This window comes from Lissotriton helveticus, chromosome 1_1, assembly GCF_964261635.1.
Source record: "Lissotriton helveticus chromosome 1_1, aLisHel1.1, whole genome shotgun sequence".
Taxonomy (NCBI): domain Eukaryota; kingdom Metazoa; phylum Chordata; class Amphibia; order Caudata; family Salamandridae; genus Lissotriton; species Lissotriton helveticus.
In genome coordinates, this window is record NC_136057.1 from 1,998,341,521 (window position 1) to 1,998,361,640 (window position 20,120).

Below are 20,120 nucleotides of genomic sequence, written 5' to 3' on the forward strand. Positions count from 1 at the left end.
TGCTACATTTTATAAAGTGAAATCCCTTTCCATGGAGTGCTATGCAATGTTAATTGCTTCATCGTGTTTGAGCCACTGTGTGGGAGAGTAGTATTTGGTAGTGCGAAGCAAGACACGTGCGCATCGTGAACTCCGCACACTTGATATTCAAGCTATTGTGGTTAGTTGTCAAATTCCACACACAGTTGTGACTTATTAGACATAACCGTGAGAAACTTGCAGCAGTTACTAAACCCCCAAAGTGCACTTGGTAGTTTGATTAATCTTCTGCTAACCATTCACATTTAGAGTCATGTTTACAGTGGCAGAGAAAAAGAAACGAGGAATATGGCACAGATGGAACATATAGCATGGGGTGACATTTCTGATTTCTTTAATGTGTTAACACAGCAATCTGTTTTCGGTCATTTTTAAGAACAACATTATCATGTCAAAATTTAATAGGGTTAGGTTTTATTCTACAAAATTATACAAAAATGCAAACCGCTTGAGAATTGTGTTTTAGTTTTTTCGAAAAGAGGTAGATCTGTATTCCAACTGTCATCACAATAGTACCACAATTAGACCAACTTAACCTGGGATTGAATTGTGACTCAGAAAAATGATAAACACGTGTCTGATTTGAGAAAGTCATGAATAACGACGTTTTATCAGTCTTAAATGTTCATAAACTCGAATCCAATAGGTAAAAACCCAGGGCAGATGCATAACAAAAGGCAATCGCTAGAGGGCGATGGTTTGGTGCAAAGTTTGTACTGCACTCTTGAAGTTCCCAACTGCACAAGGTCACTCTTAAATAGTTGTGGTGCCAATTGACGGTCTTTCTGGAGAGACACGATTGCCATTCAAACCAAAGTGAAAGAACAGACGAGTCAAACAAGTATGTATTGGTAAAAAAAATGCTTTGCTTAGTTTTGATACCGTTTCAGAAACCAGATCTGTGCCTTATCTACTGTCATTTCTGAAACTAAGACTTCAGAATGAACAGTCTTAAATATACCTATTAAAATGGTGTATCTTCGTCCACCTATTTCATGAGCTTATTAATAATGGACAAAAAAAACAAAACAACGTATAACAGCCTTTAAAGGATCATTCATTAAAAACACATATGTACCACATTTCTTTAGTAGCACTGTCCACTACACAGATTAATTTAAGGAAAATTGCTTTCCACGAAAAGTAAATAGTGTGCAGCAGCAAGAGACCAGGTTGAGCAGCTTGAATGTACTGGTAATTTAAACAATAAAAAACCTTCCTCTACCTTATTTGACGAGTTCAACAGAGGAGCATTATGTCCCAAGAAAGAGGATAGTACTCATCTACATATTGCTCCTTCTCTTCCCCAACCCAAGGCACTTCGGAATACTATTTATGTGAACGTTCACAAATACACCTATACTCATTTTCTGAAACTTTTTCGAAAAGACAGTAGACAGCTCAACAGTTTTTTGGCATCATTCAATATAAACATTTAGCATGAAAAATATTTATAATATATATTATATGTATATACATATGTGACATGAAATGTACAGCCAAAATTGTATTAATTTATAAAGGTGTAAGGGCTGGCACAGTAACGGTTTACTTGGATTACACATGCAATTATGAAAAAATACATTAATCTGCATTATGGCTTCAACGACAGAGCAGAAGTAAAGAATCAAACAGCCAGTGATAACATTAATGGCTCAATTAGACATCAATTCACAATTTCACGCTGCCTACAAAAACACCTTGTTATATAGGCCATCTGAAATCAGTGACACTTTAAAAGAAAGTCGATTATTTCCTTGGAAAAGGTCATTGCTTCCCTGGAAAGTAAGCAGATGGTGCAGGCGGGGGGCCGCTTTTGCTAGACGTTTGTGCCACTGCCATCGATTTCTGCTGCTCTGCAATAGTAAAACATATTCGTCAGACATTTTACATTTCTTCGTACAAAATATATATAAGGAACCGTTTGCAAACACTTCTTGAAGTCAAACATTTCTATCCAAGTGCAGAGTGATAGAAGACTTTTACATAGAGAATGCTAACTTTAAATTACGCCCACGTGCATGCAGCGTTGATTACATGAACATTTTTTATTACGTTCAAAACACAAGTAACTTGTAAAACTGGACTGATTGAACTTTTTATAGTTCGCTTTCAAAATGTGAAAGGTAGAGATGAAGTCCGGTAGATCACTTCACAAACCTGAAAAATACCAGTGCTTCTTTAAGGAAGCCAGCAACCCTTCCAACGCATTATGCAGAGTAGTACCAAGAGCCTCACTTTTTTTACCAACTACCCCACAGTAATGACCTTGCACCTTTTCCACTTGTGGAATGAGTTTTTGTTTTGCAAAGTATAGGTATTTGTAGCTTTCTGGAACCCCACCCAACAAAAAAGTGGTTTCAACACGTAGCATCTAGCCTGAATTTCGTCGACTATGAGCTCGATTCTCAAATGGGATGTTGTAGCACATACAATAGAACTTCTCGTGTACGAAAGAGTGCAATTCACAGACATACGACTTGAGACCTCTGCCTCCCCTATCTTTTCTGTGCAGAGATCTTCACACTCCTGAGTACAGATTTCAGTAGTAAATGTGGGAGAGACGTAGGATAGTGTTGGGAAATGTGGATTCATTACTATTAAATGAAAGGGGTTTAGGGAAATGTAACGTAGGCTTGTGAAAAACATGCCGATACAAAACACACATCCATAAAAGACCAGTGTGTTAGACCTGGAATCCTTGGTGTGGTTTTCCCTACCTTCTCACATTCAGAACCCCTGCTTTTGTGGACTTCGTTTAAGCTGGCTATACGATTCTGCACACTTTACCACTGCTAACTAGGGCTAAAGGGCTTGTGCTAGTTCACTAAAATGTAGCAACATTGGCTTATCTACAATTGGCATGTTTATTTCTGTAGTAGGGGATCTCTGTGTATAGTCATAATCTAGTGAATAGTCCCGCCCATGTGCGTGGACCCCGGAGCAATCAAAAAATAATCTCTTACAGTGTCGAAAAATGCAGAACTGCACAGACACTTAAGAGAGAATTTAAAGACAGATAATGCAGCCTAAAAAGGCTACACTGTCCAGTACTTCAACTAGAAATTCCACCACAAAAAATCCACAAAACAGCAAAGCCTGTACAGATTTCCCTTGCTTAAACAGCAAAATCCCTCAGGAATGATAGAGAGAAGAACCTGGACAGACAAGCCCCATAGGCTGCCATTATGTGGCTCAGAACAGGATACTGTGCCTTTAAAAGAACTTTCCAGAACTTCACAGTATCCCAGAATGCACTGCAGGTCCCAGTTACTTTCAGTTCTTTTTTCCGGCTCCTGCAAGCAGGACCCTGGAGCATTGAGCTCTCCCTTTTCAAGGGTTTATTGGTGTTTTTTCAATTTAAATTCGATTTGAGTGCTTTCAAAATACTTTTGTGCTGTTCTTCTTGGTTTTTGCTCCCTTTGGATGTCAAATATGCCTGCATTATTTGACAAATGCCCGGAGTGCTCCAGGAAGAAGGCAAAATCAGACCCTCATGAGGTGTGTATCCTCTGTCTTCCATCTTCCCACGTCCCAGAGGAGTGTGAGATTTGTCAGGGCTTCTCTGGCAGGACCCTGAAGGACAGAATGAAGATCAGACTTCAGGGCCTCGAGGAAAGAAGGCTGAAGGCGCAAGGTGGGTCTGGAGGGGCTTCATCTGCCCATGCTGAGGCCTCTGGGGGGCTCCCCAGGGGCAGGAAGTCCAGCAAACGTCCCCATTCTCCGTCAGGGTCGGTGGCACTGACCACGACGTCGAGAGGGAGGTCCACGGCCGGCTCCTCGTCTCCCCAGGGCTCTGGGTCGAAGAAACGTCGTCCGTCGAGGGAGTTACACAGGCCGCCGTCGAATCCTTTGACGATTTCATCGTCGTCGTCTTCGGCATCGACGTCGAGTGATCGGCGTCGACGGGCCCGGCGTCGGCGCTCGCCCTCGAGGCGACACCGCCGTTCGCCGTCGACGGAGAGGACGTTCTCGTCGTCGAGGGGATACTCGTCGTCGAGGCCGCCGTCGAGACGGAAGAGGTCGCCGTCGAGGCAGAAGAGATCGCCGTCGAGGCGGAAGAGATCGCCGTCGAGGCGGAAGAGGTCGCCGTCGAGGCGGAACAGGTCGCGGTCGAGGCGGAACAGGTCGCGGTCGAGGTCGACGTCGAGGCACAAGAGATCGCCGTCGAGGCACAAGAGATCGCCGTCGAGGCGCAAGGGGTCGTCGTCGAGATGGTCGGGATAGACGTCGAGGCGTGGAAAACGGTCGACGCCGAAGCACGGACGGTCGACGCCAAAGGGGCGCTCGACGTCGAGGGACCCACGCTCGGCGTCTGGTCACCGTTCTTTGACGTCGAGGGATCGTGATACCAGGCCTAAGACTGTGGGGGGCTCCCCTCAGTCTGGAAAGGATGGCAGGTCACCGGGATCGGTGTACTCCGAAGTGTATACTCCGAAGAAGACTGTTACACCTCCGCCTCCGTTGCAGAGAGGTCCGCCTCCGAGGGCTCCCACCCCTCTTCCGGTGCCTCCTCTGCCCCCGCTTCCAGCGGGACCACGCCCTCCTGTGCCAGACAAACCGCCACCGGTTCCACCGAGGTCGGTCTCGTTGCCCAGGCTTCCGACCCCTCCCAAGAAGACGCCTAAGTCTAAGGAACCACCCAAGCCCAAGACGTCCGCTCCGGGGAAACTGGCAGAACGTCCCAGACCTAGGAGGTCGCGATCGCGCTCCGGACGGAGAGGAAGATCGATGAGTAGACACAGATCCTCCACTAGATCTCGGCATCGCCATAGGAGGCATAGGTCCAGGTCCCGTACGGCATCCTCTAGGACTCGTTCCTATTCGCCTACCTTGTCGGACTCCCCGGAGACTAGGGTGTCTCCGATCAATGACATCGGTACGTTCCAGGAGGTTCTCCTGAGGGGGGCTGCGAAGCTGGGTATCACGGTGACGGCTCCTACACCTACGACGTCCGTGATATTCGAGACTCTGCACAAGAAGCACCTGTCTCGGCCTCTGCTGCCGTTGGTGCCAGGACTGGTCGAACCTGCACAAGAGCTGTTCCTTACACCAGCGGTGGTGAATGCCGCTCCCTCCAGACTTCTGAAGAAGTACAGGGCTCCTGACTCGGACCCGGCCTTCCTAAGGATGGACCCAGTGCCCGATTCAGTGATAGTGACGGCGGCCAGGAAGTTGCATTCTACCTCCCCGTCCTCCACCGTGCCTCCGGATAAAGAGAGCCGCTGGATTGATTCGGCTGGAAGGAAGGCGTGTGGGACTTCTTCCACTACGATGAAGGCCTCCAGCGATTCGGCGTTGCTGGGACGGTACGACCGTGCGCTGTGGGACTCCCTGGAACAGTTCGCGGACCTTGTCCCACGAGACAGGAGGGAGGACTTCCTGGAAATTGTCAAGGAAGGGATGCTGGTCTCGAACCAAGCCATCAGCGCCGCTGCGGATATCGCACTGTTGGCCGCACATGGTTACTGCCACGGTATCAACCAGTGCCGCCATGCTTGGCTCAGGCTTACGTCACTCAAGCCTGAGGCGCAACAGCGGGTGGCCAATCTGCCGTTTTCCGATGAGACGCTATTCGGGAAACATGCCGACGATGAAATGGTCCGGATGAAGGCAGAGGCTGAAACCCTGACGGCTGTGGGCTTGGAGAAGCCCAAAGACAAGAAGCCCTACCGCCAGTTCCAACGGCGGTTCGGCTCGCAGTGGAAAGGACGAGGTCAGTCTTCGGGACAACAGCAGCAGCAGCAACAGCAGCAGTTCCGGAGACCGTTCCAGAAACGCCAGAGGGGTAGAGGTGGACAGCAGTCCTCTACCGCGAACAAGGGCCCGGCCGGGTCTCGACCCTGAGCGGTTACTTCCCCTTCATCCGTTACCCGCTCCGGTGGGGGGAAGCGTTCAATTTTTTCTGGCAGAGTGGAGAAAAATTACTCAGGACAAGTGGGTGCTGAATATTGTTTGCAATGGATACAGTCTTCGGTTCATCAGCCCTCCTCCATCGATTCCTCCGGTCAGCTCGCAGTATCAGCTGCGCGAGCTCCAGGCGGAGGCCGATATCCTGTTAAGGAAAAGGGCGATAGAAGAAGTACCTCTGTCTCAAAGAGGAAGAGGTCTGTACTCCCGGTTCTTTCTGGTCCGCAAGAAGGACAAGAACGAGTTCAGGCCCATTCTGGATTTGCGACAGGCAAACAAGTGGATTCGCAGAGAAAGGTTTCGCATGCTGTCGTTGCATCAGATTTATCCTCAGTTGCAACAGGGAGACTGGCTATGTGCCATAGACCTACAGGATGCATACTTCCATGTGCCCATTGCACGCAAACACAGGAAGTTCCTGCGATTTCAAGTCAGCACCAATCACTATCAGTACACGGTACTTCCGTTCGGGCTGAAGTCTGCGCCCAGGACGTTCTCGAAGTGCAAGGCAGTGGTAGCGGCACACCTGAGGAAGAACAAGGTGTTTGTCTACCCGTACTTGGACGATTGGTTGATCAAGGCCTCCTCCTTCTCGGAAGCTCAAGCACACTTCCAGAAGACGTGCGTTCTATTGAACAAGCTGGGGTTGCACATCAACATGTCCAAGTCTGTCCCGACTCCGGTCCAGTGCATTCAGTACTTGGGAGCTTCCATCAATACGCTGTCAGCAAGCGTGTCTCCTTCGGAGGAGCGACGATTATCACTCCTTCGGAAGGCTCAGGCTCTCATGTCCACTCCATCTACGACAGTGAGGACGGTGTCTTCTCTGCTGGGATCGATGGCCTCTTGTATCTTCCTGACGCCACATGCGCGGCTGCACATGAGACCGCTGCAGGAGTGCTTAGAAGATCAGTGGGACCAGAGGAGAGGATCTTGGGACGACAAAATACGACTGTCTCTACATGCTCTTCAGTCTCTGAAGTGGTGGTGTTCAGCGGAGAATCTCCTCCGAGGGGTTCCCTTCCACAAGGACATTCCCACACAGACTATCGTGACGGATGCTTCTCTCCAGGGATGGAGAGCGCACTCCGGAGACCTACAGATTCAAGGGACGTGGTCCCCGACGGAGTCCACGTACCACATCAGTTTCCTGGAACTCAGAGCTGTTCACTTAGCGCTGAAGGCTTTTCATCCGTCCTTCCGGACCAACTCTCGGCTTGTACAGACGGACAATACGACCACGATGTATTACCTCAACAAGCAGGTCGAGATCCCGCACTCTGTCGCAGGAGGCGCAGGCGATCTGGCACTGGCTTCTGGCCCGAGGACTGTCGATTACGGCCACTCATCTGCCAGGTGTGCAGAATGTTCAAGCAGACGAGCTGAGCAGACTGATTCAGGAAAATCACGAATGGGTCATAAACGACGAAGTATTAGGAGAAGTCTTCGCAAGGGGGGGAACTCCAGACCTAGATCTGTTCGCCACCGCCGAAAACAGCAAATGGCGAGACTTCGCCTCCAGGTACTACCAGCCAGGGACGCTGGGGAACGCGTTATGGATCAACTGGTCGAACAGCTTTCTGTACGCTTTTCCACCCATTCCCCTGATCCCGACGGTTCACATCAAGCTGTCCCAATCCAGGGCGAGGATGATTCCGATTGCCCCGGAATGGCCCAGACAGTGGTGGTTCACGGACCTGCTTCACCGGTCTCTCCTTCCTCACATGAAGCTGCCGTGCAGGCCGGACCTTCTCACGAAGTTCGGGGGGCGAATGGTGCACCCCAACCTCTCGTCTTTGAGTTTGGCGGCATGGCTCCTGAAATAGTGCAATATGGCCATCTGAATCTCCCAGAGGATTGTATGGGCATACTGAAGGAGGCTAAGCGACCTTCCACTAGGACTTCGTATGCTTACAAGTGGAAGAGGTTTTGCATCTGGTGCAAGTCTAAGAACTATGACCCTACGACATGCAAGGAGGATGTCATCCTTCCATATCTGCTACATCTGGCGCAGTCTGGCCTTAATGTCCATTCCATTAAGGTTCATCTGGCTGCTTTGACTGCCTACAGGAAATGCCCTTCACAGACTTCCTTCTTCCAGATCCCTGTGATCAAAGATTTTCTGGAAGGCTTGAAGAAAGTATTCCCTCCTGTCAGGCTTCCTTCGCCTTCATGGGACTTGAATGTGGTGCTGTCCAGGTTGATGAAGGAGCCTTTTGAACCTATTCATAAGGCTTCGTTGCAGCACCTGTCCTGAAGGCGGCGTTCCTCGTGGCCATTACATCGGCCCGCAGGGTGAGTGAAATTCAGGCGTTGTGTTGCCAAGAACCTTATACTGTATTTCATGCTGCTAAGGTTGTTATGCGTACTCACCCTAAGTTTCTTCCCAAGGTTATTTCTGATTTTCATATCAACCAGACTATAACTTTACCTACGTTCTTTCAGAATCCTTCATCTCCAGCGGAAAGGTCTTTGCATTCCCTGGATGTTAGGAGGGTGCTGAAATTTTATCTGGATAAAACCAAAGATATTCGTAGGTCAGACCAATTGTTCATCAATTATGGGTCAGTCAGGACGGGTCTTGCTACCTCTAAACAGTCCATCTCGAGGTGGATTGTGTCCTGCATACAATTGTGTTACTACAAAGCTAATAAGACCTTAGGGGGCAAACCTAAGGCTCATTCCACCAGGGGCAAAGCTGCCACGACAGCGTTGCTTCGTAATGTTCCCATTGCAGAGATCTGCAAGGCGGCCACTTGGAAGTCGGTCCATACCTTTGCTAAGCATTACTGCCTGGACACTGATGCCAGGGCAGACGCTCAGGTTGGGTAGGCTTCGCTGCGGAATCTGTTCGCACAATAGTGGCGTTATTTATCGTTTCTCCGCCGCCGCTTTGGTGTGGGGATGGGCTTGCCATTCTATTCACTAGATTATGACTATACACAGAGATCCCCTACTACAGAAGGAGTAGTTTCTGTCCTGTAACTCCAGTTCTGTAGTAGGGGTATCTGTTATAGTCCTAAGCGCCCGCCCTCCTCCCCGGTGGAGAGAGATATTCATGTACGGAATGCTACAGGTCTGGCGTGTTACGCCTTCAAAAAGAACTGAAAGTAACTGGGACCTGCAGTGCATTCTGGGATACTGTGAAGTTCTGGAAAGTTCTCTTAAAGGCACAGTATCCTGTTCTGAGCCACATAATGTCAGTCTATGGGGCTTGTCTGTCCAGGTTCTTCTCTCTATCATTCCTGAGGGATTTTGCTGTTTAAGCAAGGGAAATCTGTACAGGCTTTGCTGTTTTGTGGATTTTTTGTGGTGGAATTTCTAGTTGAAGTGCTGGACAGTGTAGCCTTTTTAGGCTGCATTATCTGTCTTTAAATTCTCTCTTAAGTGTGTGTGCAGCTCTGCATTTTTCGACACTGTAAGAGATTATTTTTTGATTGCTCCGGGGTCCACGCACATGGGCGGGACTATTCACTAGATTATGACTATAACAGAGATACCCCTACTACAGAACTGGAGTTGCAGGACAGAAACTACTCCTTACTTTAAAGTGCCTAGTAATGTGGACTACCTGAGCCTGTAAATGAATGCTTCTAGTGGCCCTACATCACCCACTTAAGTAGTCCTTCAAACATGCCTCAGGCCGGTCACTGCAAAGCCTGTGTGTGCAGTTTTAAACTGTTATGTTAACCTGACAAGTAAAACCTCTTGCCAGGCCGAAACCTTCCTTCTAATACATGTCACCCCTAGTGTAGGCCCTGGGCAGCTTAGAGGGCAGGGTGCAATTGATAATGGGCATATCGTTTCTAGTTCTACATAACCTGGTGGTGAAACACAGTTCAATCAGTTTTTCACTACTGCAAGGTCTATAGCTCCCACAGGATAACACTGGAATTACCTTATTGCATTTTATAAGCCTAATCATCAAGTGGAAAGATATCACTGGTTCATATTTGGTGTCTCTGGAATCATAATTTTAAATCCTAATTAAATGGTAAAGTTGCATTTTAAATTACAATCTTGAAAATGCCACTTTTAGAAAGCTGCAAACACAATAAGATGATGGACTTTGCAACCACACACCCCCAGACAAGAGGTCTGGGTTTAATCCATCGTTCTTTTTCTCACTATTCCACCCCAGTTTGGACCCAGTCATATGCAAATCAGTCTTGACCCTGTTCCTCATGGGAACAGACCAGCCCGAACTGCCAGGTCCTCCTTGGACCGGAAACAAGCATCCCGGGGCCGGTTTCGGGGCATCAACTCTCTCAACCAGGCTAGCTTAAATCCAGTGGCACAGCGAACAAGGGACTCACGTCTGGGCATATCCATGGCCATTTATGGCAAACATAGCAAACACAACAAGATGATGGACGGAGTGCTGAAACTTTTCAACCACATACACCCCCAATCAAGAAATCTGGGTTTAATCCACTGTTCTTTTGCTTACTATGCCACCCAAACTGGGGTAGCAGAGTGAGCAAAAGACAGAGTCAATGCGCGCAACAACAAGATTCACAAGGTGTAAATTAAGTTAATCATTCTTATGTGTGCTCCTGGGGTGGCATCTTCCATTCACGACGTCATCTGATACTGTGATAACTGCACATCCGGCGTGGGTGTGTTCCCCAACGTTATGTCCTACTAATAGTTTGGAGCGGTCCAGAAGCGACATGAGTTGAAGCACTAAAGAAACTCAACGACATCAACAACAGAATACAATTTACTTTTAGCACTATAACCCATAGTCAATGGATTGTGAGAAACTAGCCTGTCAAAAAAGTATTAGCAGGTTTTTCCAAATTGGGTAAGCCTTTCTTGGACAAGAAAATTCTTTTCTATAGTCCCCTCACTCACCTGAGGTTGCCCTTAGGTGACATGCTTCATCATTGGGGCGACCCAAGCATCTACTGCTTGGGGCGTGCTGCGACTTGCGAAGGATACGTAGGAGCACTTTATGGTAAAACTATGTGCAGTGCGGTGTATGGTGGAGTGGTGATTTTGTGGGAGTTAAAAATACCTAGCTAGGAAGCCAACACATTTATTCTTGCCTCTAGTTGGTATAGTAAAAAGGGGTTAGATATAGGAATTATATCAATAATGTGGTCAAAATCCTAGCTATTTTGTCGACATGTTTCAAGGTGTCACCTACACCTTTTCTTCAGGATAACATGGGGGCCAGCCCAAAGTATGCCACTCCGGTGGTGAACCTAGAATAAGGTTAACAATTAAATGGATAGACACACCTAATGTGTGTATCTATCAGGTATACATACGGTTAGAGTTGAATCCGTAGTATTTAGGTATTAGCAGTAATATGCCCCATGGTCCGCCTGGGTGGAGGGGCCTGTAGACTATTAGCTCGGAAATCCTCTGTCCGTTTAGAACCTACTCGTCCCAGGTGCAACCGTACCTTGGACCTTGGTGTGTATCCATTTAATTGTTAACCTTATTCTAGGTTCACCACCGGAGTGGCATACATGGGGCTGGCCCCCCATGTTGTCCTGAAGAAAAGGTGTAGTGGACACCTTGAAACATGTCGACAAGATAGCTAGGATTTTGACCACATTATTGATCTAATTCCTATATCTAACCCCTTTTTACTATACCAACTAGAGGCAAGAAGAACAAGTTACTTACCTTCGGTAACGCTTTTTCTGGTAGATACAGTATCTGCCTGTGGATTCCTCACCTTGAGAATATCCCCTTGCGTCAGCAACATTCGGAAATTCTTTTCGTAGCCTCGCGCCGACGTGGACTTGGACGTCATAGAGACACGGCTGACGTCACTGACGCCTATAATAGGCCCACGCCGGCGTGATGACATCAGTTCCGCCCTTTTTTCCGTGCCTTCGAGGCACACGGACGGACCAATGACAGTAGAAATATACATAGCATACACAGTACACGATAGTCAAAGTAACACACACAGTGTGAAGTCAATGCAAGAAAACATTTGAAATAACCAATTTTCTTTGACCATAAAACAAATACAATACAGTTATTCTGGCATAGAAGAGTGGACAACGGGGAGGCGGGGGTCAGTGAGGAACCCACAGGCAGATACTGTATCTACCAGAAAAAGCGTTACCGAAGGTAAGTAACTTGTTCTTCTGATAGATACATCTGCCAGTGGATTCCTCACCTTGTGAATAGATTCCCACAGCAGTCCCCACTCCCGGAGGAGGGTGTCCACTCTCCTAAACCAGAAAATCCTAGAGGACAGAGCAAGCAAAGTGGCCATCCCTCCTCACCTCAGAGTCCAAGTAGTAATGCTTCGCAAAAGTGTGGAGGGAGGACCAAGTTGCAGCCCTACAAATATCCTCTACAGGAACACCTCTAGACAAAGCCGAGGTTGACGACTTAGCTCTTGTAGAATGAGCCCTTATACCCTCTGGAGGTTCCTTACCGGCCAAAGAGTAACAGATCTTTATACAGAGGATGACCCATCTTGAAAGAGTTCTTTTATGAACCGCTCTTCCTTTCTTGCAGCCAGCAAACCCAACGAAGAGCTGGTCATACACACGTTCTGTCCAGGTAAAAAGACACCGCCCTCCTAGGGTCCAGACAGTGTAACCTCTCCTTCTCCTTGGAAGGGTGAGGGGGAGGATAAAAGGTAGGGAGGGTAATGTATTGTCCTGGGTGAAAGGGAGTTTTCACCTTAGGGAGAAAAGCAGCCCTGGTCCTAAGAACCATTCGATCAGCATGAATGGTCAAGAAAGGGGGCTTGGAACTAAGAGCTTGAAGCTCACTTACCCTCCTTGCCGAGGTAATTCCAATCAGGAAGACGGTCTTAAAAGTCAAAAGCCTCATAGGACACTTGTGTAAGGGCTCAAAGGGAGCACCCATCAAATATGTTAAGACAAGATTTAAGTCCCATTGAGGCACAATAAAGGGAGTAGGAGGGAATTTATTAGTGAGACCCTTCGAAAACCTTAAAACTACAGGAGATTTGAAAAGAGAAGGCTTGTCCGGCAAACATAGAAATGCGGACAAAGCCAAGAGATAACCCTTGACTGTGGCAACAGCAAGTCCTTGCTGTGCCAAAAAGAGAGCAAACTGAAGAACATAAGATAAACGGGCTTTCAAACGGTCAACAGATTTCTCTCCACACCAGGTGACAAATCTAGACCATCTATATGAATAGATGGACTTAGTGGAGTCACGTCTAGCTGAAAGAATGACATCCACCACATCCTGAGGGAGAGAAAAGGAATTCAGGTTGCCCCGTTCAATCTCCAGGCATGAAGGTGTAATGTCTGGAGGTGGGGGTGTAGAACCTGCCCCTCCAGCTGAGAGAGGAGGTCTGCCCTGTGAGGGAGACGGAGCGGCGGGTGAGAGGAGAGGTGGAGAAGGTCCGAGTACCACACCCTTCTTGGTCAATCCGGGGCGACCAATATGACTTGGGCCCGGTCTTGGCGAATCTTCCTCTGAACCTGAGGAATCAAGGGTATGGGAGGAAACACGTAAAGGAGTTGACTTCCCCAACTCAACTGAAACGCGTCCCCCAAAGCTCCTTGCCTCGGATACTGGAGACTGCAGAATGACAGGCAGTGAGCATTCTCGCGAGTGGCGAACAGGTCCACCTGAGGAGTCCCCCACGTCCGAAAGACGTGACGAACCACCCCCGGGTGAAGCCTCCACTCATGGTCGGCTGAGAACTGCCGACTGGGACTGTCTGCACGCACGTTCAGAACTCCGGCCAGATGATTTGCCATCAGACAAATCTGATGGTCCTGAACCCAGGACCAGAGACGCAGAGCCTCTCTGCAGAGACACTGCGACCCCACTCCTCCCTGCTTGTTGATATACCACATCGCGGTCGTGTTGTCCGTCAGGACTTGAACCGACCGACCGCGAAGGGAAGGGAAGGGAGGAAGGCCTTGAGAGCCAAACGTATTGCCCGCAATTCCAGAAGGTTGAGATGAAGCAACCTTTTCTTTGGAGACCAAAGACCCTTGACCTCCAGGTCCCCCAGATGAGCACCCCACCCTAGAGTGGATGCATCCGTTATTACTGTGGCCACCGGAGGAGGCAGTTGAAAAGGCTTCCCCTGAGACAGGTTGCCTTCCACGCCCCACCAAGACAGATCTGCTGCAGCTTCTCTGGTGATCCTCACTGACTCCCTGAGATCTCCGTTGTGTTGATACCACTGCCTGCGGAGGCACCACTGGAGCGCCCTCATGTGCCAGCGTGCATGGTTGGCCAACAGAATGCAGGAAGCCATCAGACCGAGCAGACGAAGGACCTTCAGGTCTGGAACGACCACTCCATTGTAAAATAAAGGAATAATTTCCTGTATGTCGCGAATCATTTGAGGAGGAGGGAATGCACGACATACAGTTGTGTCCAGTACAGCACCTATGAACAGGATGCGCTGGGAGGGCACCAGGTGAGACTTGGGTACATTTATCGAAAAACCCAACCTGTACAACAACTGGGTTGTCTCTTGCAGATGTTGGAGCACTCTCTCTGACGACTCTGCTTTGACCAGCCAGTCGTCCAAATAGGGGAATACTGGAATCCCCGACCTTCTGAGATATGCTGCCACCACCGCCATCACCTTGGTAAAGACTCGAGGCGCAGTAGTAATTCCAAAAGGAAGGACCGCAAACTGATAGTGTTGCGATCCCACCGTAAAACGGAGATACTTCCTGTGCAACTTCAGGATTGGGATGTGAAAGTACGCATCCTGCAAGTCGAGCGACACCATCCAGTCTTCTTCCAGCAGCGCTTGAAGAACCTGAGCAAGGGTGAGCATCTTGAATTTCTCTTGTTTTAGATAGAGATTCAAGATCCTGAGATCCAGGATTGGACGATGTCTGCCATCCTTTTTGGGAATCAGGAAATACCGGGAGTAGCATCCCTGACCCCTTTCCTGCTCTGGGACCACCTCTATTGCACCCTTTCTTAATAGAGTCTGAACCTCCTCCTGCAGGAGTAACAGGTGTTCCTGCGTGCAAAAACATTGGCAAGGAGGGTAATTGGGAGGGAATTCCCGAAAGGGAAGGGCATACCCATTTTCTACGAGATTGAGAACCCAAAGATCTGATGTAACCGATTCCCAATCCCATAGAAAATGGGTAAGCCGACCCCCCACCGGACCCACATGATCCTGAATGGCGGATCTAGGGTTGCTTTTCTGTGGCTGGAGGGTTGGAGGAGGTGGAGGAGGAAGAGGCCTGACGTCCACGAGGACGCGCTCTTTGCTTTCCCCTGTAAGATCTGTACATGGAATTTTGCTGCTGCTGTTGTTGTTGCTGCTGCTGACCTTGCCGGTAATTCCGAAAGGAAGAGCGTCCAAAACCTCTGAATCTCCTGGCCGAAGAACCTCTGATCTGGAGACCTAAAGATTTAGCAGTCACCCTACTGTCTTTAAATCTCTCCAAGGCCGTATCAGCTTTTTCCCCAAAGAGACCAGATCCATCAAACGGCAGATCTAGCAAAGCCACCTGAACATCTGCCGAAAAGTCTGAGGATTTCAGCCAAGCTGATCTTCTAGTGTCAACCGCAGTATCCATGATACGTGCCACCGAATCCGCAGTGTCCAGACCACTCTATTACTTGACGTGCCGCAGCCTGTGCACCTGATATTACCTCCTCAAAATCCTTCCTGTTGGCATCAGGAATCTTAGGAGCTATAGTACGCATAGTATCCATAAGAGCATGCACATACCTCCCCATAAGGCAAGTGGCATTAGTTGACTTCAACGCCATACTTGCAGAGGAGAAGGTCTTTTTAGCCACCTGATCCTGTTTCTTTGCCTCTTTATCACCGGGGACCTGAGGAAAGGCACTCACATTCTTTTTGGAACAGGCTACTTGTATGACTAGACTCTCTGGTGATGGATGAGATGTCAAAAAAGCAGGGTCTTCAGGTGCAACCCTGTACCTTCTCGCCACACTCTTGGATACTGCAGGAGCCGACAGTGGTTTTTTCCACACCTCCAAAATGGGTTCCGTTAAGGCATCATTAAACGGAAGCAATGGTTCTACCACAGAGCTAGGCGAATGCAAAACTTCTGTTAGAAGATTGGATTTAAACTCCACTGTTGGCAATGTCAATTGCAGAAGTTCTGCCGCCTTCCTCATCACTACATGATAAGGCTGGACGTCCTTAGAAGGTGTATAAGAGCCTGATGGCAACTCCCACTCTGGAGAGAAATCCAGGCTACCAGCGTCAGCCAGATCCTCAAAACAGTCCTCCTCCAGTTCACCTTCCTCCATATCAGGATGTGACTATATACCTTTGCTCTTCCAAAAGGCGTTGTGCTTCCCTTCTGGACCTCTCCTTTACACGCCTGGCAGCCGGATCCACCAACGGCTCAGACGGAGCCGGGATCGACGCCGGTATCGAACCCGATGGCTCAGTGGGATGCCCTCTAAGTCGATCTGGAGCAGGCGCGTCGACGACCTCGGCGGAGCCGGATATTGCCATGGCGGCGGCGGAGCCGGCATATAGGGCATGAATGGAGCAGGAGGATAGGAGTGAGGGACTCCTAAATTGAAGGCCAGAGGACCCATGGGACCTGAAGGTGTGCCAGAGGGGTACCACGCCCTTGAAAAGACGCCATACATAGCGTTCAAAAACGGCGATGGGTCCTGGCCTGGGGCTGGAAAGGGTGGCTGGAAACCCTCATGCTGGTCTTGTGGAGGGTTCGGATTCGGCTCTTCGACAGGCGCAGAATCCACATCCTCCTGAACCTCTTCCTCATCTCGGGCCGGGGACAGCGCCGGAGACTGATTCGAAGCCGGAGTCGGCGACTGTACCCGCGGCTCCGAAGGCGAGGCCTCACCTTCATGATCCGAGACATCCAGCGTAACCACCTTAGAACGAACCTTCCTCGGTGACCTCGACTCCTTACCAGAACGACGTCGGGACTCATGACTCTTCTTCTTATGCTTCCTTCTCGACTTCGAAGCATGGTCTGAAGCGGACCTCGAAGACGACTCCTCTCGAGATCCGGATCTTGACTTCGACATCGACCTCGCCCTTCGAGAACGAGACCTCGAAGATTTTCCTTTCCCAGCCTTCAGCTTCGCTACCAGGAGTTTGGGCTCTCTTTCCCTCAGGGCCTTCGGGTTTATCTTCCGATAAGAGGAACATCCATCCACATCGTGATCAGAGCTCAAATGCAGTCCTTGTGCGGGTCAGTTATGGACATCATTTTCCTGCACTCCCTGCAGGGCTTGAAGCCGGTCTTCTTTGTCGACATCGTCGAAGAGACAAGAAACAAAGAAGCAGAAAACGGTAACAATAAGGCAACAAAGTACCAGTTGGCTACTGAGATTCCCGAAACCGTTAGCGTCGACGACGCGGAAAAAAGGGAACTGATGTCATCACGCCGGCGTGGGCCTATTATAGGCGTCGGTGACATCAGCGGAGTCGCGTGCAATGCCGTGTCTCTATGACGTCCAAGTCCACGTCGGCGCGAGGCTACGAAAAGAATTTCCGAATGTTGCTGACGCAAGGGGATATTCACAAGGTGAGGAATCCACTGGCAGATGTATCTATCAGAATAAATGTGTTGGCTTACTAGCTAGGTATTTTTAACTCACACAAAATCACCACTTCACCATACACCGCACTACACATAGTTTCACCATAAAGTGCTCCTACGTATCCTTCGCAAGTCGCAGCACGCCCCAAGCAGTAGATGCTTGGGAAGCCCCAATGATCAAGCATGTCACCTAAGGGCAACCTCTGGTGAGTGATGGGACTATAGAAAATAATTTTCTTTTTCAAGAAAGGCTTACCCAATTTGGAAAAACCTGCTATTACTTTTTTGACAGGCTAGTTTCTCACAATCCGTTGACTATGGGTTATAGTGCTATACTTTAGGATTCAAGAGGCCGAACTTAGCCTCTTTCTCCCTCCTTTTGATCATACAATTTACTTATGACATACAGAAAGAAAAACATCACATTCTTGGATGTGGCAATCACCTTGGTAGAGGGAACATTTGTAACAGATATCCATAGAAAACCCACTAATCGTAAGAACATCCTGCACTACGAGAATTTTCATCAGGAAACATTGAAACGTCACTTACCATATTCCCAAATGCTTAGGGTAAGACGAATAGTATCCAACCCCGAAACTGCGGACAAACGGTTTGATGAAATGACAACACGATTCAGACAAAGAGGCTACCCAAGGTACATCCTGGACCAAGCAAAACAGAGATGCAATTCCAAAAGCAGAACAGATCTCCTACAAAAATCACCTCAAAAAGTTACCAACTGTATAGTGATGGTGAGAGAATATTCCGCCGCAAGCAAATGCGTTAAACGTATTATAAAACAACATTGGCCGATATTGAGCCAGGAACCGGATTTCAATCAACTATTCTCCAATTTTCCAGTTTTTGCGTACACTAGAAACAAAAACATGGGTGAGATGCTGAAACAGACCAGAAAAAAAGAAAAAGCCTCTCATAAAGGAACTATGGCATGCCACAACTGTAACAACTGCCACAATATTATGCCAGGAGCCACAATCACGCATCCCAGAAAAGGCAACAACATAAAATTACACGTTCCAGCCACATGCGATACCATGAACACAGTCTATTTACTCAAATGTCCTTGCGGACAAGTTTACGTTGAAAAAACTGAACGAAAAATCAATGTAAGAATCAACGAACATAAGTCTAACATACGCACAAAGAACATCAAATCAGTCATGGCCAATCATTTTCATGAAAATCGCCACAATATCAGTCAATTGAAATTCCTGATCCTCGAAGTGGTTACTAAAAAGGAAGGTTGTGACAACAGAAAATATCTCCTCCAGCGTGAGAACTATTGGATAAAAACATTGGACAGTATGAAACCATACGGAAAGAATGAACGTATAGAATCTGCTTGCTATATATGATGATAAAAAGCTTATGTATAGGTCTACACTTAATTAGTTCTCATTGTGCGCATTAAGAAGTCTTTTGCTATATCTTGCCTACCATTACCATGGTTACGTTGCCTTGATAACGACTGCAGCGTTTTCCCACTTATTACATTTACACTCATATTGATGGGACATTACACCAGCCACATAAGCATCCTATTAATTTACACCACTCTAAGATGGCCGCCAATCTTCGATTCGGATAGTCCTTTGTTGATTATCATTGCATTAGTTTTAAACACATAATAGCCCGTATTAATACATAACGGCCGAACCAAACGCGGACGAGATGATTGGATTGCAAGGCATCGCACAGCATGTCATTTCTTATTTTTCATTTATTCACCAGTTTGAGATTACCGTTGTATGCACGCTACACGCGACTGTATTGTGACAATATCGGATATTCAAACAAACATTTGTTTAACCTCGTGAAACCTGATTTTCGCTTCCCTCGGCTAATAGCACAGTATTTTTTTACCACAAACAAATCGCTCTTGATTACTATGTTACTTTAGCATGTTCACACTCTGCTTTACTAATTCCTTGCACTATACCTTGCACGTTGTTGTTTTAACTCGAGTTCCTAATTGAATGTGCTGACCCTCAGGTCATGGATACAAACGCTGTGATTTGTTTTATTTAAAGCTATGCCATCACGCTGCATAGTGCGTTACGTATGTTTCTTAAAAATCGCAGCATGCTTCACCTTTTGACACAACCACGCTCAGAGCCCTTGTCTCAATACCGCCATACATATGTTAATTTATAAACGGCACATTACTTCACTATGTGCAAGATATAATCCAGGCAAATTCTTATGTTTTCAACACTGCATCTTTTAAAACACCACCTTGATTAGCGTGATTGCATGCCATTCACACACATCATTATTGTGTCTAACCGCATATAAATCTTTAGTCCCTCATGATATACATGTTTGTTTTAGGATAGATCCCTGATGAAGGGTGAGATACCCGAAATGCATTGGATGTCGAAATCCAGATATTTTTGGTCTAACGGCTGTCGTTTAAAATGAATGAAGCGAAATTGCAAGAATTAATTTGAGAATAAATCAAAACGAATAGTTTTCTTACCTGTCGGTGTAGTTTTGCAGCTTGAAGATCTTTCTGGATTCACTATGCTGTGCATTATTCCGCGGTCTTGTGGTTGGGTCCGGATTCGTAGTCTTTTCTTTGTTTTTTTTTTTTTTCTTAGCCCAGGTGGGCGTCGGCGTCACACCCCCTTGGGTGTATTTCCGGTG

General features: G+C 47.7%; 1 protein-coding gene across 1 annotated transcript in view; it reads right to left on the reverse strand.

Annotated features, from left to right (window-relative positions):
* Positions 1 to 1,473: 1,473 nt before the first annotated feature.
* SASS6 (SAS-6 centriolar assembly protein) overlaps positions 1,474 to 20,120 on the reverse strand; it is a 208,140-nt gene continuing 189,493 nt past the window's right edge. Inside the window, exon 17 of the mRNA XM_078644440.1 lies at positions 1,474 to 1,895. Within this exon, the coding sequence (XP_078500566.1) occupies positions 1,807 to 1,895 (89 nt within the window). The 3' untranslated portion in view covers positions 1,474 to 1,806. The remainder of the gene's footprint in view (positions 1,896 to 20,120) is intronic.